The sequence below is a fragment of the Gopherus flavomarginatus genome, chromosome 18 (assembly GCF_025201925.1).
Source record: "Gopherus flavomarginatus isolate rGopFla2 chromosome 18, rGopFla2.mat.asm, whole genome shotgun sequence".
Lineage (NCBI taxonomy): Eukaryota > Metazoa > Chordata > Testudines > Testudinidae > Gopherus > Gopherus flavomarginatus.
The window spans coordinates 1,468,937-1,491,192 of record NC_066634.1 but is presented as its reverse complement, the minus strand read 5'-3'; the positions used below and the strand labels follow the sequence as shown (position 1 = coordinate 1,491,192).

The 22,256-nt window shown below is 70.6% G+C and overlaps 1 protein-coding gene across 4 annotated transcripts; it reads right to left on the bottom strand.

The window, feature by feature from the left end:
• Positions 1–1,748: 1,748 nt before the first annotated feature.
• GRIPAP1 (GRIP1 associated protein 1) lies at positions 1,749–22,012 on the bottom strand. 4 transcript variants are annotated; one of them, XM_050927216.1, is made up of 26 exons: positions 21,805–22,008; positions 21,168–21,234; positions 20,335–20,396; positions 19,969–19,995; positions 18,133–18,240; positions 17,854–18,004; positions 15,869–16,077; positions 15,738–15,785; positions 15,610–15,641; positions 15,077–15,124; positions 14,346–14,445; positions 14,099–14,176; positions 13,174–13,266; positions 12,139–12,273; positions 11,622–11,717; positions 10,550–10,762; positions 10,173–10,286; positions 9,955–10,032; positions 9,062–9,157; positions 8,926–8,982; positions 8,539–8,638; positions 6,667–6,794; positions 6,310–6,426; positions 6,037–6,130; positions 1,949–2,103; positions 1,749–1,872 (listed from the first exon to the last, which is right to left on the bottom strand). In XM_050927216.1, the coding sequence occupies exons 1-26, from the start codon at positions 21,844–21,846 to the stop codon at positions 1,780–1,782; spliced, it is 2,541 nt and encodes an 846-aa protein (XP_050783173.1). In that variant the 5' UTR covers positions 21,847–22,008; the 3' UTR covers positions 1,749–1,779. The 4 variants fall into 4 exon arrangements, with proteins under 4 accessions (XP_050783173.1, XP_050783177.1, XP_050783175.1 ...); XM_050927220.1 differs by lacking the exon at positions 9,062–9,157 and having other exon boundaries at positions 21,805–22,012; XM_050927218.1 differs by lacking the exon at positions 8,926–8,982 and having other exon boundaries at positions 21,805–22,011.
• Between the last annotated feature and the right edge of the window lie 244 nt (positions 22,013–22,256).

Sequence of the window (22,256 nt, the reverse complement as noted above, 5' to 3'; positions counted from 1 at the left end):
CCCCAGCACTGCCAGAGAGCACCCCCCACTGATCCTCCCCCCGAGCCCCTGCCCCCAGCACCCCCCCCAGCACTGCCAGGGCAGAGTGGCCCCTGCCCAGCCCCCACCTGACAGCAGCCGAGCGGGCACTGCGGCATCCACATCTTTATTGTCTCCGTAATTAACCGTGGTTCACATCACCAACACATTAAATACCCCCGAGCCGGGGGGGGGGGCAGGAAAGTGCAGTCAGAACATCGTACAGCCCCCCCCCCCCCCCCGAGAGCTGGACAGACACAGAACCTTCCCCACTGCCCACTTTGCGGGGGGGGGGGGTTGTATTGGACACATGCGGGGGGACTGGGGGGCAGGAAAGGGGGGTTCAGAGCAAGCCAGAAGCAGAGCATGATTGGTAAAGGAGCCACTACCCCATGGGGGGGAACAAAGATGAACAGGTGCCCCTCCCTCCTGAACCACAGACCCCTCCCCTCCCCCCCCAGGCCCTGCTGGTGCCCCTCACTTCTGACCTGCAGCCCCCTGCTAGCCTGGCACTGCCAGCACCCCTTCCTCCCAAACCACAGACCGCCCCCCCCGCAGGCCCTGCCGGTGCCCCTTCCTTCCAAACCACAGACCGCCCCCCCCCAGGCCCTGCCGGTGCCCCTTCCTCCCAAACCACAGACCGCCCCCCCCCCAGGCCCTGCCAGCACCCCTTCCTCCCAAACCACAGACACCCCCCCCCCAGGCCCTGCCGGCGCCCCTTCCTCCCAAACCACAGACACCCCCCCCCCAGGCCCTGCCGGCGCCCCTTCCTCCCAAACCACAGACACCCCCCCCCAGGCCCTGCAGGCGCCCCTCCCTCCCAAACCACAGACACCCCCCCCCCCCAGGCCCTGCAGGTGCCCCTCCCTCCCAAACCACAGACCCCCCCCAAGGCCCTGCAGGTGCCCCTCCCTCCCCACCTGCAGCCCCCTGCTAGCCTGGCACTGCCAGCACCCCCCCCTTCCCCCCAAGGCCCTGCTGGTGCCCCTCACTCCTGACCCCCCCATTTCCCCTCACAAGGCCCCTGGGGAATTGGGCTACAGTTCCCCCTCCTGCCAGTGGCGGCAGCACCACGAAATCTCGTCTCTCCCCCCTGCTTCTTAAAGGGCTAGTTACCCACCCCCCAAATCCCTCCAGCACAGGGGGAGGGCTGGGGGCCGGGGGGGAGCGTGACAGGAAGCTGATGAGGGGTGGGAGCAGGGATGCAGAGTGATGTGGGGGGAAGGGAGCCCAGGGGGCAGCACCCCCTCCCAGTGGGGAGGGGCTAAGGGCAGATGGGGGCAGAGCTTGGGGGCAGGGGAGATAATTACCCATTAGCGGAGCTGGGGGGTGCGGGTGCCCCTCGGGAGGGGAGGGCAGAGCACAGGGGGGGGGGATAGTTACCCATTACCGGAGCTGGGGGGTGCGGGTGCCCCTCAGGAGGGGAAGGGAGGGGCAGACAGGGCAGAGCACGGGGGGGGGATAGTTACCCATTACCGGAGCTGGGGGGTGCGGATGCCCCTCAGGAGGGGAAGGGAGGGGAGGGGCAGACAGGGCAGAGTACGGGGGGGGGGGATAGTTACCCATTACCCGAGCTGGGGGGCGGAACTAGGGGGATGGGAGGGGCTAGGGGAGGGGCTGGGGGGGCAGAGGCCAGCCAAGGGGTTATAGTTCCCACCCCCCACATAATATCTGCGGGGGAAGCTGCTGGCCGGGCAGGGGGCAGCGGCTGAAGCAGGAGCGGGGGAGGGCCCCACCCCCCGGCGCGGTGCACTGGGGCGGTCAGGGGGGGTCGGCGCCGTGGGGGGCGGGCGGGGGGAGGGGGGCACACTCCTTGCTCAGCCGCACGATCTCCTGGGACAGGACCTCCAGGTGCTGCAAGAGACGAGAGGGGGGTGTGAGGGCAGAGAACCCAGGCGTCCGGGCGCCCCGCCCAGGCCCCGCCCCTCACCTTCTGCAGGTGCAGGTTCTTGGTGAGCTGCTCCTCCAGCAGGTTCTGCAGCTTCTTGTTCATCTCGCGCAGGCTGTCGTCGCCCGGCTTCACCAGGTCCCGCAGCACGCTGCCCAGCCCGCCGCGCTCCAGGGGGCCGTGGGGGGCCGACACGTCTGGGGGGACGGGGGTCAGCTGGAGGGGGGGCGAGCCCCGCAACGCGCCCTGCCCAGCGAGCCCCCGCAACCCCCAGCGAGCCCCCCCGCAACGCGCCCTGCCCAGCGAGCCCCCTCAACACAGCCCGGGGCGCCCCCCCACAACCCCCAGCGAGCCCCCGCCCAGCGAGCCCCCCGCAACCCCCAGCGAGCCCCCGCAACGCGCCACCCCCAGCGAGCCCCCCCGCAACGGGCCCTGCCCAGCGAGCCCCCTCAACACAGCCCGGGGCGCCCCCCCACAACCCCCAGCGAGCCCCCGCCCAGCGAGCCCCCCGCAACTCCCAGCGAGCCCCCGCAACGCGCCACCCCCAGCGAGCCCCCCCGCAACCCCCAGCGAGCCCCCCCAACACAGCTACCGCAACACAGCCCAGGGGCGCCCCCCCCGCAACCCCCAGCGAGCCCCCGCCACCCCCAGCGAGCCCCCACAACACAGCCCAGGGGCGCCCCCCCCAACACAGCTACCGCAACACAGCCCAGGGGCAGCCCCCCGCAACCCCCAGCGAACTCCCCCAAAACAGCCCAGGGGCAGCCCCCCCGCAACCCCCAGCGAGCCCCCCCAACACAGCTACCGCAAAACAGCCCAGGGGCACCCCCCCAACACAGCCCAGGGGCACCCCCCCTAGCGAGCCCCCGCCCAGCGAGCTCCCCCAACACAGCCCGGGGCAGCCCCCCCGCAACCCCCAGCGAACCCCCGCAACACAGCTACCACAAAACAGCCCACGGGCGCCCCCCTCAACACAGCTACCGCAACACAGCCCAGGGGCGCCCCCCCGCAACCCCCAGGGGCGCCCCCCCCAACACAGCTACCGCAACACAGCCCAGGGGCGCCCCCCCGCAACCCCCAGCGAGCCCCCCCAACACAGCCCAGGGGCAGCGCCCGCCCAGCGAGCCCCCCCAACAGCCCGGGGTGGCCCCCCCGCAACCCCCGCCCAGCGAGCCCCCCCAACACAGCCCAGAGGTGGCCCCCCCCGCAACCCCCGCCCAGCGAGCCCCCGCAACACAGCCCAGGGGCAGCGCCCCCCAGCGAGCCCCCGCCCAGCGAGTCTCCGCAACACAGCCCAGGGGCAGCACTGCCCAGCGAGCCCCTGCCCAGCGAGCCCCCCCAACACAGCCCGGGGTGGCCCCCCCGCAACCCCCAGCGAGGCCCCGCAACACAGCTACCACAGAACAGCCCAGGGGCGCCCCCCCAACACAGCTACCGCAACACAGCCCAGGGGCGTCCCCCCCAACCCCCAGCGAGCCCCCGCCCAGCAAGCCCTACCAACACAGCCCAGGGGCGCCCCCCCGCAAGCCCCAGCGAGCCCCCGCCCAGCGAGTCTCCACAACACAGCCCAGGGGCAGCCCCCCCCAGCGAGCCCCCCCAACACAGCCCGGGGTGGCCCCCCCGCAACCCCCAGCGAGCCCCCGCAACACAGCTACCACAAAACAGCCCAGGGGCGCCCCCCCGAACACAGCTACCGCAATGCAGCCCACGGGAGGCCCCCCCCAGCGACCCCCACAACGCACCCAGGGATCAGCTGGCCACAAGCCCCCAGCGAGCCCCCACAACACACGCAGGAGGCAGCTGGCCCCAGGCAGCCAGCTGGGAATAGACGGGACCCACCGCTAGTCAGGGGGCAGTGAGCCAGAAAGAACGAACCCAGGTGTCCTGCCCCTCCCCCCCGCCTAACCACCTCCTCTGACCACCAGCCCCCACTCCCCTCCCAGAGCCGGGAGAGAACCCAGGAGTCCTGGTTCCCAGCCCCCCTGCTCTAACCACCAGCCCCCACTCCCCTCCCGGAGCTGGGGAGAGAACCCAGGAGTCCTGGTTCCCAGCCCCTCTGCTCTAACCACCAGCCCCCACTGCCCTCCCAGAGCCGGGAGAGAACCCAGGAGTCCTGGTTCCCAGCCCCCCTGCTCTAGCCACCAGCCCCTACTCCCCTCCCGGAGCTGGGGAGAGAACCCAGGAGTCCTGGCTCCCAGCCCCCCTGCTCTACCCCACCAGCCCCTACTCCCCTCCCAGAGCCGGGGGAGAACCCAGGAGTCCTGGCTCTTAGCCCCCGCTGCTCTAACCACCAGCCCCCACTCCCCTCCCTGAGCCGGGAGAGAACCCAGGAGTCCTGGCTCCCAGCCCCCCTGCCTTAGCCACCAGCCCCCAGTCCCCTCCCAGAGCCGGGAGAGAACCCAGGAGTCCTGGCTCCCAGCACCCGAGGGAACCCAGGAGTCCTGGCTCCCAGCACCCTCAACCATTCTTCAGTGTTTGGGGCTGGGAGCCAGGACTCCTGGGTTCTCTCCCAGCTCTGGGAGGGGAGTGGGGGCTGGTGGTTAGAGCAGCGGGGGCTAAGAGCCAGGACTCCTGGGTTCTCTCCCCGGCTCTGGGAGGGGAGTGGGGGCTGGTGGTTGGGGAGTGGGGGCTGGGAGCCAGGACTCCTGGGTTCTCTCCCCGGCTCTGGGAGGGGAGTAGGGGCTGGTGGTTGGGGAGTGGGGGCTGGGAGCCAGGACTCCTGGGTCCGCCCCACGCAGGGCAGGACAATGACAGAGGAAGGGAAGTGGGGGAGTTATTTTTAGCCTTCATTAAAGATTCAGGGCCGGAGCCGGCAGCTGCTGAGCCGAGGGGAGCACGACCCCGCAGCAGCTATTTATACCCGGGGCTGAGCGCCAGAGCTGCCCGCACCCCCAGCTCCTTGCCCTGCCCCAGAGGTGGCTGCATCTCCACACCAGGGGGCTGTCCTGGGTGCTGTTGTGTGCGGCTGCTCCCCAGCCACCCCGCCCCAGAGGTGGCTGCATCTCCTCGTGGGCATGGCTAGGTGAATGCTGGCCTGATCCCAGGGCTGAGAACAGAGGGTGGAGCCCTGGCCCTTGCGGAGGACAGACGGAGATGATCTAACTTGGGGGCCCAGGGCAAACGCTGGGCTAGCCGAGTCCCCCACCCCCCAGTCCTGCCCACCAGGGGAGAGGGCCCAGCCCCCCACTCCCGGGGCTGCCCCGTGTTCCAGGGAGCTGCTCCCACCCCACTTTGCGGGGGACGCGGCGCCAGCTCTGAGCCAGGCTGGCTGGATTCCCGAAGCCACCTCTGGGCCAAGGTGACCCAGTCTGGAGAGAGCGGGAGGGGGAAGCGCCCGGCAGACCTTGAGGAGCCACGTGACAGGAACAGTTCCAGGGCGCAGGGAACAGGACACAGGGCCTTTCCCCTGTAGGGGACGCCAGCCCCAAATTGCCCCATGGCAGGGGGGCAGCTGGCTCAGGGGGGCTTCACTCTCCTTCCAGAGCAACAGAAGTGACTTGGAGAAAACGAACAGGCCATGGGGACCTAGGAACAGCCTCACAGACCGCTGTGCAGGGCGGCTCGCTCAGTGCCGATATGCAGCCACCTCTGGGGTGGGGCAGCTGGGGAACAGCCGCACAGAACGCTGCGCGGGGCAGCTCACTCAGGATGGGAGGGTGGGGGTGGTATGCAGTGGCCAGACTGGGGCAGACCAAAGACCGCTCAAGCCCGGTGTCCTGTCTGCTGCCAGTGGCTTCCCCGCCACCCAGCCCTGCCGGTGCCCCTCACTCCCGCCCCACTGCCCCTGCCCAGCCCGGCCCCCACTCGGCCCTGCCAGTGACCCTCACTCCCGCTCCGCTTCCCCTGCTAGCCCAGCCCTGGGCTTCCACCCCACCCAGCCCTGCTGGCGCCCCTCACTCCCGACCCACAGCCCCCTGCTAGTCCAGCCCTGCCCCTCACTCCTTCCCCGCTGCCCCCCCACCCGTGAATTCACCCCGGGGGGTGGGGGGGGTGAGGGTTTTCCCAGCATGCCATGCTGCAGGACTCCCCCCCCACCCCCGAATGTCTGGGACGCCTGCTGATGAATCCAACCCACTGGGACAGGGAGCAACCCCCCTCCCGCGCCCCCTCCCGGACACTGCGGTTCTCACCAATGCGACTGTCCATGACGTAGGTCTCGATAATGGCGCTTTTCCGGCACAGATCTGCCGCCATCGAGGAGCTGCTCACCTCCAGGTGCTTCACCTGCGGGGGGGGGGGAGGCAGGTCAGAGCATGAGACATCGCCCCCCACTCCTGCCCCGGCACCCCCAGCCCAGCGCCCCCCACTCCTGTCCCACAGTCCCCCGGCCTGCCCAGCGCCCCTTGCTCCTGCCCCGCAGCCCCCCAGCAACCCCATTCCCCCCTGCAGGGTGGGGCTGGTACCTTTTCCTCCAGCATCCACTTCTCCTGCTGCGTCTCCGCCAGGCGCTGGAACAGCTCCGAGATCTCCTCGTCCGACAGGTCCGCGGGGCGCTGGGACTGGGGGCTCCCTGTGTTGGACTGGGGGGGATTTGCGAAGGGGGCGGGGCATAGTGAGTGGGGAGGGGAGGAGCTCAGGCATGAGGGGCGGGGCTAGGAGAGGCCACGCCCCCTGGGAAGGGAGGGACTAGGAAGGAGCAGCAGGCCGCTGAGAGCCAGAAGAGGCCCTGCCTCTTTAGGAGGGAGGGGGAAAGGAACATGGGGCGGGGCTCGGTACACAAGAAGCCCCGCCCCTGAGCAGGAAGCCCCACCCCTCCTCACCTTGGTGCTGCCAGGCCCAGACCCCTCCTTCATGGCCTCCCGGTAGCTGAAGGAGGAGATGCTGCTGCTGTCGCCCGTCTGCGCCCGGCTGGGGGAGCTCATCTCAGCCAGAACCAGCTCCTCGAGCCCTGTGGAGACAGGGCATGCGACCCAGGAGTCCAGGCTCCCAGCCCCCCAAAACCATCTGTTTGCAACAGCCCAGCAGGGGCTCCCCCCTCACACCAAATGCCGGCTGACTCAGCCCCCCCGCCCCCAATTCCCTACCAGTGAGGGTGGGGGCTGCGATGCCGCATGGGGCCAGCGAGCCCGGTGCTGAGATGCAGCCAGCTCAGGGGTGGGGCAGCTGGGGAACAGCCACATATAACACTGCAGGGGATCGGCCTGTCTACAGAGATAGGGATTTGTTCTCCCCTCCCAGCACCCAGAGAATTGCACTGCAACATGCGCGGGGGGGGGGGGGGGGGGCAGTCGGTGAGCGGAAGAGACGCAGAAATGGGCACCGAGCTCGGGCCTGGTTCCCAGCGAGCCAAGAAAGCTGCTGGAAATCGCCCGACCCTGAGGGGGGCCCCCCTCCGAGACCCAAATCCAGCCCTGAGCCTGCTGCAGTCAGGGAGTGACTCCAGATTAGCCCCCCAAGAGCCCCCCAGCTACTGACACTACCAGGAGTCGGCCTCCTGGGAATTTGCCTTGGAGTTTCTGGACGGCAGCGGGTGAAGCGCGGGGGCTTCGCTCCCATGGGGGGACAGGAGCCAACGCCACCCCATGTTTAACCCACCGGGGCAGACGCCTCCAGTGCCAGGATGCATCTGGCTCTGGAGGGGGCCAGCAGAGAAACAGCCGCACAAGGACACCAATGCTGAGACCCTCACGGAGCCAGGAAGAGAACCCAGGAGTCCGGGCTCCCAGCTCCCCCTGCTCTGACCCACCAGCCCCCACTGCCCTCCCAGAGCCAGGGAGGGAACCCAGGAGTCCCGGCTCCCAGCCCCCCCTGCTGTAACCACCAGCCCCCACTCCCCTCCCAGAGCCGGGGAGAGAACCCAGGAGTCCTGGCTCCAAGCCCCCCAGCACTGGGGGACAGGAGTTGAGGCGCTCGTTAAGCCAGGTGACGGTTATTCCGCAGGAGATGAAGGCTCTGAGCTCCAGATAAATACGTTTCTTTTCAACGTGTTTGTTTGCTATGGGAATTAATGTTTCAGGCCCAGAACCGTATTTAATAGTCCAGCTGCCCGCGGCAGCGAGGCCGGCACGGAAACGGCGCACGCCCGTCGTTAATATTTGATCTCCACTTCTCCTGCCACGGCCAAGTGAAAAGCAGAACGATTTTGCCTCTTGGTGCCTGGCCCTGAAGAAACCGCCCTCGATGGTGGGGGTGGGGGTGTGTGGTGTGGTGTGTGTAACTCCACAGATGCAAGAAACGGCCCTGCCCCAAAAGCCACCCAGTCAAAATGCACCCTCTCTGGGGCATGCCCTGTGTCCCTACCTGCTCGAAAGCTTGCTGAGTTCTTGGCCTTCTGGGCCATCCTGCAGCGAGGAGTTCCACAGGCTCCTCCTTTGAAACTGCCCCTCCCGCTTCTGTGAAGCCTTGGCTGACTGGAGAATGGTGGGACTGCCCCTTAACGGTGGAAGGGGGAACATCGCCCCCAACAGGCCACAGCCTAAGATCACTGCAGATTCACTGTGCGGCTGTTCTCCAGCCGTCCCGCCCCAGAGGTGGCTGCATCTCAGTACCAAATGGGCCATACTTGTGCAAAGGAGCTTGGGAAGGGACTGGAGGTTGAGGGCAAGGTCCCGTGTCCCTTTCCCTGCCCCCCTGGGCCAGCTAGTCCCTGGTGCCAGATGGGGTGGGGGGCCCAGTGTCCCACCCCCGCTCACCCGTCCGTGTCTTGCTGTTGGTCAGGATCTCCTGCAGTCGCTCCTGCAGCTTATCCGCCCGCTTCCGCTCCAGCTGCAGCTGCCGTTTCAAGTCTTTGAGCTACGGAGAAGGAGGGAGGAGCATTGAAAGGGCCGGCGGGCCCGGGGCCCGGAGTGCAGCCCTGTGCCGGGCAGGGGGGAGCAGGGAGTGTGCTGCTGTTTAACTCTGTCTCCCCTCTGCATGGTGCCAGCTGGAGGGGCCGGGGGGGCTCCATGACTGCAGTGCATCGAGCTGCGTCACAGCAAGGGGAGTGCCCAGGTTCTGTCCCGGCTCAGGGGCAGTGGGGATCAGGACTCCTGGGTTCCTTCGGCGGGGCTGGAGGGGGCCGGGACTCGGGGGCCACTCACGGCAGCGCTGCCTTTCTTCTCCAGGATGCGCTGGCCGTCCACCGTGTCCTTCACCTCCTGTCAGAGACGAGGCTGCGTCAGTTTCCACCCCGCCCTGGGGGGCTCTGGGCCGGAGGGAACCTGGGCTCCCCCTCACCTGTCTGAGGCGGCTGATTGTGCCCACGTGCTCGTCCCGGGAGCTCTCGGCCGCTCGCAGCTGCTCCCTGGCAGCGTCCACCTCCTGGTCCTTTAGCTGAGGGGAGGGACACAAGCAGCCAGGGGTTAAAGGGCTGCCTGTCCCACAGAACATGCAGCCGCCCCCCGGGCACCGCCGCGTCTAACGCCCCAGGGGGGGCTCCCCGGCTCGGAGACGCAGCCGCCCCCCGGGCACCGCCGCGTCTAATGCCCCAGCGGGGGGCTCCCCGGCTCGGAGACGCAGCCGCCCCAGCGGGGGGCTCCCCAGCTCAGAGACGCAGCCGCCCCCCCCGGGGCACCGCCGCGTCTAACGCCCCAGCGGGCGGCTCCCCGGCTCGGAGACGCAGCCGCCCCCCGGGCACCGCCGCATCTAATGCCCCAGCGGGGGGCTCCCCGGCTCGGAGACGCAGCCGCCCCAGCGGGGGGCTCCCCAGCTCAGAGACGCAGCCGCCCCCCCCGGGGCACCGCCGCGTCTAACGCCCCAGCGGGGGGCTCCCCGGCTCGGAGACGCAGCCGCCCCAGCGGGGGGCTCCCCAGCTCAGAGACGCAGCCGCCCCCCCCGGGGCACCGCCGCGTCTAACGCCCCAGCGGGGGGCTCCCCGGCTCGGAGACGCAGCCGCCCCCCCCGGGGCACCGCCGCGTCTAACGCCCCAGCGGGGGGCTCCCCGGCTCGGAGACGCAGCCGCCCCCCCCGGGGCACCGCCGCGTCTAACGCCCCAGCGGGGGGCTCCCCGGCTCGGAGACGCAGCCGCCCCAGCGGGGGGCTCCCCGGCTCGGAGACGCAGCCGCCCCAGCGGGGGGCTCCCCGGCTCGGAGACGCAGCCGCCTCTGGGGCAAGGCAGCTGCCAGTCGTACCTTCAGCTCGGCCGCGTGCTGCTCCTTGCACACTCGAAGTGCCTCTTCATGGTCCCGTTGGTGCTTTTCAAGCAGCTCCTACAACACAAGGAAGACGCCCCGAGTGAGAATGGCCGAGGATATGGGGGGTGGGACCTGGGCCGGTTCCCTCCAGGGGGTGCTGGCTCCCACCCAGCCCCAGGGCAGGGGACAGGAATGGCACCCGGGGCCTCTCCCACCTCTGCTTCCTTGAGCCGCCGCTCGAACCAGCCTTTGGCCCTGTCCATGGACTGGATTTGCAGGCGCAGCTCCTCCACCGTCTGCTGTAAGCTCTCCAGCTCCCGGGTCCGGGCCTGCGGCGCGGGGAGAGAGGCACCATCACTGCCTGCCCTCACAGTGAGGGGCCGGGGGCTTCAAAGAGGCAGGGCTAGCGTGACCCCACCCAGCTGGGGCAGAGCCCACGGGGCTGAGATGCAGCCAGCTCTGGGGCAGAACAGCTGGGGAACAGCCGCACATAACGCCCCCCGGGCAGAGCAGAGCAGCTGGAACAGCTGTGTCTAAAAATTCTGGCCCCCAAAGGTCCCTCCCCCAGCTCCCTACCCCGCACACCCAGCACCTTCTCCTCCTTGAGCTGCCCCCGCAGCGCCTCCTCGTGCCTTTTCTTCTCCTCGTGCACCTGGCGCAGCTCCCGCTCGTACTGCGCCCGGACGCCCAGCACCTCCTTGTCGTGCTGCACCCGCAGTGCAGCCAGCGCCTCCTGGTGCCGCCCCTTCTCCTGCTGCGTCTCCACCGCCAGCACATCCAGCAGGGACTTGCGCTTGTCTGCGCTCTGCGGGGAGACCCCTGCTGAGCCCCACGGCCAGAGCGCCCTGAGACCGGCCCCCCAGTGCCTCCGCTGAGCCCCCCCCGAGACCAGCCCCCCAGTGCCCCCGCTGAGCCCCCCCTGCGGCCAGAACCCCCAAGATTGGCCCCCCAGTGCCCCTGCTGAGCCCCGCCCCCCCCGCGGCCAGAGCGCCCCGAGACCGGCCCCCCAGTGCCCCCGCTGAGCCCTCCCCGCGGCCAGAGCGCCCCGAGACCGGCCCCCCAGTGCCCCCGCTGAGCCCCCTCCGCGGCCAGAGCGCCCCGAGACCGGCCCCCCAGTGCCCCCGCTGAGCCCCCTCTGTGGCCAGAGCGCCCCGAGACCGGCCCCCCAGTGCCCCCGCTGAGCCCCCCCCGCGGCCAGAGCGCCCCGAGACCGGCCCCCCAGTGCCCCCGCTGAGCCCCCCCCGCGGCCAGAGCGCCCCCGAGACCGGCCCCCCAGGGCCACCCGCTGAGCCCCCTCTGTGGCCAGAGCGCCCCGAGACCGGCCCCCCAGTGCCCCTGCTGAGCCCCCCCCGCGGCCAGAGCGCCCCGAGACCGGCCCCCCAGTGCCCCCGCTGAGCCCCCCCCGCGGCCAGAGCGCCCCGAGACCGGCCCCCCAGTGCCCCCGCTGAGCCCCCCCCGCGGCCAGAGCGCCCCGAGATCGGCCCCCCAGTGCCCCTGCTGAGCCCCACCCCCTACAGCCAGAGCATCCCCGAGACCGGCCCCCCAGTGCCCTCGCTGAGCCCCCCCATGGCCAGAGCACCCCCGAGACCGGCCCCCCAGTGCCCTCGCTGAGCCCCCCCATGGCCAGAGCACCCCCCGAGACCAGCCCCCCCCGAACCCCTCACCTTCCTGGCCTCTTCCAGCTCCACAACCAGCTTCTCCTTCTCCTGGCCCAGCTCCTGCAGTTGCTCTAGGAGGCGGCTGTTGGCTCGGATGGATTCCTGGGGGGACAGGGGGGCACGTACCAGGCCCCGATAAATCCGCTGCCCCAACAGCGCAGCCAGGCCCCGTCTCCCACAGCAGCTGGGGTGCCAGGGAGACCCCGGCTGACAGGCTTTGGGCCTGACCTCCAGCTGCTTCTCTGGGCAGTCGGCCGCCCCGTGGCAAGGAGTTCCGCAGGTGAACGCAAGAGCAAGGCCTCCCGTGGGCATTAACCCAGCAGCCCCCCGGTTCTGGGATCCTGCGAAGGGCAGAGCAGCCTGCTCCTTGATTGGGAACACGCCCCCCCAACCCCCCATGAACACCCGGAGGGGCGGGTAAGGGAACGCAGCCCCATTAATAACCCAAACCCCCACCCCGGGGCAGCCCCTGCAGGCCCCACGGGCGGGATGAGCCCTACCCAGGAGTCCCGTCTCCGCACACCTGTAGCTGGGTGTCGAGGTCGTCCCGCTGCCCGGCCAGCGCCTCCTTCTCGCTCTGCTTCTGCTGCAGCTCCAGACCGAGCGCCGCGCTCTGCTCCCGCAGCAGGTTCAGCTCCTGGGTCTTCGACGTCTGGATCTTATCAGGGGGAGAGGAGAGGCTGCTCGGCCCGGGGAACTAACTACCCGCCCCGCGGCCCCCGCCCTGGGGAACTAACTACCCGGCCCCCGCCCAGGGGAACTAACTACTGGCCCTGCGGAACTACCTACCGTCCCCCGGCCCCCGCCCCGCGGCCCTCGGCCCGGGGAACTACCTACTGGCTGCCAGCCCGCGGGTGGCAGCCCGACCCCCACCCCATGGCGCTCGGCCTGGGGAACTACCTGCCACTGGCCCGCGGGCGGCAGCCCGACCCCCTACCTGCGGCACTCGGCCCTGGCTAGTCAATTCCAGCCTCTCCCAGGACAGGAGCTGGGAACCTGCCCTCGGCTACGGAGCGCCCCACACCAAGCGAGGGGTCCCCAGTAGCTGGGATAAGGGGAAGGCTAAGCGCACCAGTGACTGGGATCAGAGCACAGGGGCAGGCTGGAGGGGGGTTGCCCCCCTCCACCCGGGGGACAAGGGCAGAGAACAGACCAGAGGGGACACAGACGCCAGATGCGAGGAGAAAAGAATCCAGCAAGCAGGAGAACTGGGGAATTCAGTGCAACAGCCTCACAGGCTGAAGGGGTGAATCGCCAAGGGGTGGGGGGATGCAGCTGCCTCTGGGGTGGGGAATAGCTGCATATAACAGCTCCCTGGCACCGAGATGCAGCTGCTTCTGGGGTGGGGCAGCGCTTGAGAGAGTTTTAGGGCAGGCAGTGAAGGTGAATCCCAGCCCCAGATCAAATCCCACCTGGGTGCAGGACGGGATCAGAGGCACCCCAGCTGAGAGTCCTGCCAAGCCCCCCAACCTGCTCCCCGCCCCATGGTGCCCCTCCAGTGCCCAGCCCTGCCTGCCGGGGGAGAGCGCCCCCTGCCCAAGCGTGTCCCAATGGGTACCTGCTCGAGCGCAGCTAGATTGGTTCTCAGGGCATCGTTCTCAGAGAGAATCGTCTCTACTTGCTCCTGGGTCTCTGCGCTCTGGCAGACCACCTGCCCCCAGGGGGCACAGAGCAGGGAGGGGGAGATACCCCAGAGACAGAGGCAGAAAGAGAAGAGATGCAGGTTAACGTGCAGAACAGCCGAGAAGAAGGAGATGAACAACTGCAACGCGTCCCTACCAATGCTCCATCAGTGCCTCAGTTTCCCCAGCTGCACCTCACGTGTGATGCCACTGCTGCCCTGTGGCTGGGGCAGGGCGGGGCCCACATGGCAAGGTGCCATTCGTACGGTCACGTGAGGATGCAGCAATCGGGGGTTAAACACCACTACGAAAATATCCATGAACTGCAATATTCAAAGTGGGACCCGGGGTTGGTGTGAAATGTCAAATTAACTTCAACTCCCAGAGCCCTGGAAACGCCGGCACCGGACGGTCCCAGGAAACGCCGCCCGCGCCCCCGGAAAACGCCGCCCACCCCGGACGGTCCCGGCGCCGCAAAACCCAACAGAAAATCGAGCAGAAGGTAACGAAGGAGCCACAGCACGACACGAATCGCAAGAGCCCAGCGGAAACGGGGTGAGGGTCTCGGAAACACAGCGGAAAGCCAAGCCCCGGGGGAGATCCAGAGAGGCTGGGCCGGGGCGGCCGACGGGCCGGGGCGGCGGGAACGGGGGGTGAACGACACGCAGACGAGCGAAGGCCCCGGGAGGCGACGTGGCCGCCGGCGGGACCCACGGGAAGGGAAGGGGCTAGAGTGAACCCGGGAGGTTGGGGGCGGGGGGGGAACAGCTACTACCCTCGACACGGCCCTGGGGGGGACCAGATCCCAGCCTCCACCCAGAGAACCCAGGAGTCCGAGCCCCCAGCCCGGGGCCCCCTCACCTGGTCCTGCAGGGCGTGAAGGGCGTCCGCGTGCTCCCTCTGGCGGCTCTGCAGCTGCTCCCGCGCCTCCGAGGCGCTCTGCGGGGGAGAGAGGGAGGGGCTGGGAGAGAGCCCCCCCAGAAGCATCCCATTGCCTTCTGTACTCGAGCTGCCCCAGCCCAGCTCCTCCCCACCCCAGCCAGCCCCTGCCCCAGAGACGTGATGGGACCTGTGGGGGGCAGGCCCCCTGCCCCCCCCCAGCTCTCACCTGTGCGGCTGCCTGCAGCTCCTGGTGCAGTTTCTGGTTGCAAAGCTGCAGCGACTTCAGCTCCTCGTCTTTCTGCTGCTGGATCTCCGCCAGCTTGGTCCTGGGGCAGGAATAGCAGAGACGGGGTCCCGTACTCAGGGGAGAGAACCCAGGAGTCCTGGCTCCCAGCCCCCTGCTCTAACCACCAGCCCCCACTCCCCTCCCAGAGCTGGGGAGAGAACCCAGGAGTCCTGGCTCCCAGCCCCCCTGCACTAACCACCAGCCCCCACTCCCCTCCCAGAGCCAGGAGAGAACCCAGGAGTCCTGGCTCCCAGCCCCCCTCCACTAACCACCAGCCCCCACTCCCCTCCCAGAGCCGGCAGAGAACCCAGGAGTCCTGGCTCCCAGCCCCCCTGCACTAACCACCAGCCCCCACTCCCCTCCCAGAGCCGGCAGATAACCCAGGAGTCCTGGCTCCCAGCCCCCTGCACTAACCACCAGCCCCCACTCCCCTCCCAGAGCCAGGGAAGGAAACACACTTTTACCCATTTACTTTAAACCCTGGGGGGGCAGAGAACATTTGGGGCAGGGAGCGAACAACAGCCAGGAGTGTGTAGGGGCCGGGCCCTGCGGGGGGTGGGTGTGGGGTGTGCGTGCACCCGCTGGGGGGCCGGGCTCCGTGCCCCCGCCCAGGGGAGCCGGACGGCTGCAGCCAGCGGGTGGCTCTGGCCCTTGCCCGGGGCCCGTCTCACCTGCTGTCATTGTACAGAGCCTCCTTCTCCGTCTGCAGGCGGCGGAAACTAGGAGACAGACGCCCACAGTCACCCCCCACCCTGGTTCTGGGGTGCGGGACCCAGCCCCTCTAGGGGGCACTGGCTCCCCCACTCCGACAGCCAGGAGAGAACCCAGGCGTCCGGGCTCCCAGCCCCCACTCCCCTCCCAGAGCCAGGGAGAGAACCCAGGAGTCCTGGCTCCCAGCCCCCCTGATCTAACCACTAGACCCCACTCCCCTCCCAAAGGGGGGCAGAGAACCCAGGCATCCTGGCCCCCAGCCCCCACTCCCCTCCCAGAGCTGGGGAGGGAACCCAGGTGTCCTGGTCCCCTTCCCCCCCTGCTCTAACCACTAGACTCCACCCCGCTCCCAGAGCCAGGAGAGAACCCAGGCGTCCTGGCCCCCAGCCCCCGCTCCCCTCCCAGAGCTGGGGAGGGAACCCAGGCGTCCTGGGCCCCAGCCCCCGCTCCCCTCCCAGAGCTGGGAAGGGAACCCAGGCGTCCGGGCCCCTACCTCTCTTGCTTTTTCTTCAGTTTCTCAGTGAGCTGCAGAGAGAGAAGGGAGACGCCGTCAGGGAGGGGTCGCCACAGCCCCCTCCCCGGCCCCCCCACACCGGGTCAGGGAGCCGGGGTCTCGCTCACCTTGTTCAGCTCGTCCTGAAGCCGGGAGATCTCGGCCTGCTTGGCCGCCTGGGGAGAGAGCAGGGCCGGGGGTCAGACCCATGGGAGCCCCCAGCCCAGAACCGCCCCCCCGGGCCGTGCCCCCCGCTGACCTCCAGGCCCTGCAGCTGCTCCCTCAGCAGCCTCTTCTCCTCCCGCTCCGTCGCCCACTTCAGCTGCAGCTCCGCGGGCAGCGGCTGGCACAGGTGGGCGTCCGGCGTCGGCCCAGCCACTGCCTCCCCAGCGGGGCCCGGAGCTTGGGGGGTGCCCCCCTGCCCCTCGGCCTGCCGGCCCACCTCCCTCTCCAAGCGCTCCTGCAGGGCTGAGAGAGCCGGTTACTGCCCCGCTCCCGCCCCACGGCGCCCGCCGGGCCCGAAGGCCAGGGGAGAGCGTCGCCTGCCCACCCCCCCAGCGCCCGGCCCTGCCCCCCCAGCACCCAGCCATGGCCCCACAGCCTCCCCGGCCCTGCCCCACCAGCCTGCCCGGCCCCCCAGCGCCCGGCCCTGCCCCCCCAGCACCCAGCCATGGCCCCACAGCCTCCCCGGCCCTGCCCCACCAGCCTGCCCGGCCCCCCAGCGCCCGGCCCTGCCCCCCCCCAGCACCCAGCCACGGCCCCACAGCGCCCGGCCCCGCCCCCCCAGCACCCAGCCATGGCCCCACAGCCTGCCCGGCCCCGCCCCCCCAGCACCCAGCCATGGCCCCACAGCCTGCCTGCCCCCCAGCACCCAGCCATGGCCCCACAGCCTGCCTGCCCCCCAGCACCCAGCCACAGCCTGCCCGGCCCCGCCCCCCCAGCACCCAGCCACGGCCCCACAGCCTGCCTGCCCCCCAGCACCCAGCCACGGCCCCACAGCCTGCCTGCCCCCCAGCACCCAGCCACAGCCCCACAGCCTGCCCGGCCCTGCCCCCCCAGCACCCAGCCACGGCCCCACAGCCTGCCTGCCCTGCCCCCCAGCACCCAGCCATGGCCCCACAGCCTGCCTGCCCCCCAGCACCCAGCCATGGCCCCACAGCCTGCCTGCCCTCCAGCACCCAGCCATGGCCCCACAGCCTGCCTGCCCCCCAGCACCCAGCCACGGCCCCACAGCCTGCCCGGCCCTGCCCCCCCAGCACCCAGCCATGGCCCCACAGCCTGCCTGCCCCCCAGCACCCAGCCATGGCCCCACAGCCTGCCTGACCCCCCAGCGCCCGGCCCTGCCCCCCCCCAGCACCCAGCCACAGCCCCCCAGCGCCCAGCCCTGCCCCCCCAGCCTGCCCGGCCCCCCCAGCACCCAGCCACGGCCCCACAGCCTGCCCACCCCCCAGCACCCAGCCACGGCCCCCCCAGCACCCAGCCACGGCCCCACAGCCTGCCCACCCCCCAGCGCCCGGCCCTGCCCCCCCCCAGCGCCCAGCCACGGCCCCACAGCCTGCCCACCCCCCAGCCCCGCCCCCCCCAGCACCCAGCCACGGCCCCACAGCCTGCCCACCCCCCAGCGCCCAGCCCCACCCCCCCCAGCACCCAGCCACGGCCCCACAGCCTGCCCACCCCCCAGCGCCCAGCCCTGCCCCCCCAGCCTGCCCAGCCACGGCCCCACAGCCTGCCCAGCCCCCCTCCCCACAGCCCACCTGACCCTTCCTGCACGCAAGAGCATCCCTGCCTCTCCCCCCACTCACAGCCCTCCAGCCCCACGGCCCCACCCTGGCCCCCACAGGCCCCCAGCCCAGGCCTCCAGTGCCCAGCCAACCCCCCACAGCCTGCCCGGCCCCCCAGTGCCCACCCCTGCCCCACCTCTCCCCACCCACAGCCCCCCAGTGCCCTGCCCTGCCCCCCACAGCAGCCAGCCATAGCCCCACAGCCCGCCCTGCCCCCCAGCGCCCAGCCCCTCTCCCCACAGCCCACCTCACCCTTCCTGCATGCGAGAGCATCCCTGCTTCTCCCTCGACCCACAGCCCTCCAGCCCCACGGCCCCGCCCTGCCCCCGACAGGTCCCCAGCCCAGCCCAACCCCACCTGCATGGGAGAGCACCCGGCCCTGTCACCAGGGCGAGTGTCGCCTGCCTAGACCCCCCAGCCCCGGCCCTGCCTCAGGGCGAGCGCCCTCACAGCGCCAGGTTACCTGCCACGTTCCTTTGCAGCGCCGTGTTCTCGGCCTGCAGCCGCAGGAGCTCGCTGGGCGGGGGCCCGGGGGGAGGGGGCCCCTCCGACACGGGGGCCCCCCCCTGCATCCGCTTATTGTCCGTCTCCAGCTGCTCGATCTGAGAGCAGAGCTGGGGTGAGGGGAGCAGAGGAAGGGGTCAAAGGTTAACCAATATCACAGCCCCCCCGGTGGGGAAACCTCCGGGGCTCCTGGGCAAACTCTGGGGGACCCGAGCCCCCCGCCCCCCCCGCGCGGTACCTTGGACAGCTCCTGCAGGAGGGTGCCGTTCTGGAGCCGGAAATCCTCCTCCTGGCTCTGCAGTTTACTCTGCAGCATCTCGTTCTCGCTCAGCAGGGCCTCCACTTCCTGGGGGGCGACGGGGATAGGGCACAGGCCGGCTGGGACCCCCCTCCCCGGGCACAGACTCCCCCATGCCCAGACACCGGCTGTGACCCCCCCTCCCCGGCCCAGACCCCCCCCCCCCTCCCTGGATACCAGCTGTGACCCCCCTCCCCGGGCACAGACTCCCCCCAGCCCAGACACCGGCTGTGACCCCCCTCCCCGGGCACAGACCCCCCCCCAGCCCAGACACCGGCTGTGACCCCCCTCTCCCCGGCCCAGACCCCCCACCCAGCCCAGACACCGGCTGTGACCCCCCCTCCCCGGCCCAGAACCCCCCCCCCCCGGATACCAGCTGTGACCCCCCTCCCCGGGCACAGACTCCCCCCAGCCCAGACACCGGCTGTGAGCCCGCTCTCCCCGGCCCAGACCCCCCCCAGCCCAGACACCGGCTGTGACCCCCCTCCCCGGGCACAGACCCCCCCCCCCCCAGCCCAGACACCGGCTGTGACCCCCCCTCCCCGGGCACAGACCCCCCCCAGCCCAGACACCGGCTGTGACCCCCCCTCCCCGGGCACAGACCCCCCCCCCAGCCCAGACACCAGCTGTGACCCCCGTCACCCTGGGCACAGACCCCCCCCAGCCCAGACACCGGCTGTGACCCCCCACCCCGGGCACAGACCCCCCCCAGCCCAGACACCGGCTGTGACCCCCCACCCCGGGCACAGACCCCATCCCCCCAGCCCAGACACCGGCTGTGACCCCCCACCCCGGGCACAGACCCCATCCCCCCAGCCCAGACACCGGCTGTGACCTCCCCACCCTGGGCACAGAACCTTCCCCGCCCAGACACCGGCTGTGACCCCGCACCCTGGGCACAGACACCCCCCCCCCAACACCGGCTGTGACCCCCCTGGGCACAGAAGCCCTCCCCCCTCCCCAGGCACAGAAGCCCACCCCCCAGCCCAGACAGTGGCTGTGACCCCCACCCCCCAGCTCTGCCCCTTGCCAAGATCCATCCCCTCCTGCCACCTTCACACACTCACCCAACACGCCTCAGCCTGACCCCAACTCTCCCCCCGATCCCTAGGCCACCCCCAACAGCCCCCCAATTCCCCCCCACCTCATTCCATCCCCTCCCACAGAGTCCCAGAGCCCGGCACCCCAACAGGGTCGATCAGCTGCCCCAGGGGCAGGAGAGCGGAGTGGGCTGGGTGCCAGCCGGGGGCTCAGGACTCCTGGGTTCTCTCCCTGGCTCTGGGAGGGGAGTGGGGGCTAGAGGGTTAGAGCAAAGGGGCCTGGGAGCCCGGACTCCTGGGTTCTCTCCTGGCTCTGGGAGGGCAGTGGGGGCTGGTGGTTAGAGCAGGGGGGCTGGGAGCCAGGACTCCTGGGTTCTCTCCCGGCTCTGGGAGGCGAGTGGGGGCTGGTGGGGTAGAGCGGGGGGGCTGGGAGCCCGGACTCCTGGGTTCTCTCCCGGCTCTGGGAAGGCAGTGGGGGCTGGTAGGTTAGAGCAGGGTGGGCTGGGAGCCAGGACTCCTGGTGCTCTGCTGCTGCCTCCTATGTGCCTCACGTAAGTGTGCCTCAGTTTCCCTGTCTGGGACCCAGCGACAGTAGCACTGGCCTACAAGCCCAGATCAAGGCATTTATAGACGGCGAAGCCCCCAGACGCCCCGGTGACGGGCCTCACGCCAGTCCCAGAGACAGAGAACGCTGCCCGCCCGAAGCTTTCCCGCTCCGCCGACCAGTCAGCCTCACCTGAGCTTTCTTGCTTTTCCCCAGAGCCTAGAGAGAGAGAGAAGGGAGGAGTCAGTAACTAAACGCTGCAGCCCCGCAGCTTCCCTCCCACCCACCACAGAGGCGCTGCCCGCGGCGCCAGGCAAGTCACCCCAGTGTGGTGTTATGTGCGGCTGTTCCCCGGCTGTCCCGCCCCAGAGGTGGTTGCATTTCAGTGCTAGGTAAGTCACCTCCATGTGGGGTTACGCGCGGCTGTTCCCCCGCTGGCCCGGCCCTGCATCCTTAAGCAGGGGAGGCGAGCAGGGCCCTGTGGGCTGTGCTCAGGGGCAGGATCGGGGCTGCGCCGCCACACCCCCCAGCGCTCCCCAAGTCAGGAAGGGCAGGTACCTTCTGAGCCTTGGCGAGCTCCTTATCCAGAAAGGCCACACGCTGCCGGAGGCCGATCAGTTCTGTGGGGAGAGAGACCCGGTGAAACGCCACGGCCGGGGGCGGGCGCCTCGAGGGGTATCAGAGACTCTCAGGGTGGGAAGGGGCCTTGGCAGGTACCTGGGCCGAGCCCCTGCTCCAAGGGGGACCAGTCCCCAGACAGATCTTTACCCCAGAGCCCCAAATGGCCCCTTCAGGGATTGAACTCTCAGCCATGGGGTTAGCAACCAATGCGCAAACCACCGAGCTACCCCCCCGCCCTTCCTCCCCCCCGCGCTACCCCCCCGCCCCCCCACCAAGCTACCCCCCCGCCCTTCCTCCCCCCCGCGCTACCCCCCGCCCTTCCTCCCCCCCGCGCTACCCCCCCCCGCCCCCCCACCAAGCTACCCCCCCCGCCCTTCCTCCCCCTGCGCTACCCCCCCGCCCCCCCGAGCTACCCCCCCGCCCTTCCTCCCCCCCACGCTATCCCCCTCGCCCCCACCGAGCTACCCCCCGCCCTTCCTCCGCCTGCGCTATCCCCCCACCCCCCCGAGCTACCCCCCCGCCCTTCCTCCCCCTGCGCTACCCCCCCGAGCTACCCCCCCGCCCTTCCTCCCCCCCCACGCTATCCCCCTCGCCCCCACCGAGCTACCCCCCGCCCTTCCTCCGCCCCCTCAAGCTTCCCCCCACCCCACCCTACCCTCCACCGAGCTCCCCCTCCCCCCCAGCTGCCATCCAGCCCCAGGGCAGGGGGGGCAGAGGCCAAGGCCCCCCCAAGGGTGAGTCAGTCTCAGCCCCCCCCAGCCCCCCATTACCGGCGCCAGTTTTCCGCAGCTCGTCGGACAGCTGGTAGTTGTGGGTGCGAAGCTCCAGCAGCTGCGCCTGGGCACAAACGCACGGGGGGGTCAGAGCGGGGGGGGCCCGGACGCCTGGGTTCTCCCCCCGGCTCGGGGGAGAGGGTCAGAGCGGGGGGGGGGCCCGGACGCCTGGGTTCTCCCCCCGGCTCGGGGGGGGGGGTCAGAGCGGGGGGGGGGGCCCGGACGCCTGGGTTCTCCCCCCGGCTCGGGGGAGGGGGTCAGAGCGGGGGGGGGGGGCCCGGACGCCTGGGTTCTCCCCCCGGCTCGGGGGAGGGGGTCAGAGCGGGGGGGGCCCCGGACGCCTGGGTTCTCCCCCCGGCTCGGGGGGGGGGGTCAGAGCGGGGGGGGGCCCGGACGCCTGGGTTCTCCCCCCGGCTCGGGGGGGGAGTCAGAGCGGGGGGGGCCCGGACGCCTGGGTTCTTCCCCCGGCTCGGGGGGGGGAGTCAGAGCGGGGGGGGGCCCGGACGCCTGGGTTCTCCCCCCCGCTCGGGGGGGGGGGGTCAGAGCGGGGGGGGCCCGGACGCCTGGGTTCTCCCCCCCGCTCGGGTGGGGGGGGTCAGAGCGGGGGGGGCCCGGACGCCTGGGTTCCCCGCACCTGCAGCCGCTGGAACTCCTCCGCCGACAGAGCCTGCGCCATCTTCCGCCCCCGCCCGTCGGAGGACAAAAAACCCCGCCCGCCGTGACTGTAACGGTGCGGGGCACTTTAAGGGCGGAGCATAGAGTTACCGGCGGAGGCTGGCGAGAACGTCGCCCGGAAGCAGGAAGTGGAGACCATAGAGAGGAGCCGGGCGCAGCCAAGACAGGAGGGACAGCCGCGCTCAGCGGCCGCAGGATCATAGAGTCGCGCCCTTCTAGGAACCGGAAGTGCGGCCCATAGAGGCGCAGAGGCTCAAGCCGGAAGGAGAGGCGATGGAGTCGTGAGTGACAGAGCGTCGTCCGCCGAAAGGATGCGAGGACCATAGAGATGGTCGGCGCGCGAGAAGCCGGAATTAGTGACCATAGAGCCGTAAGGGACAGAGCGGCGCTCGCTGAAAAACAGGAAGTGGC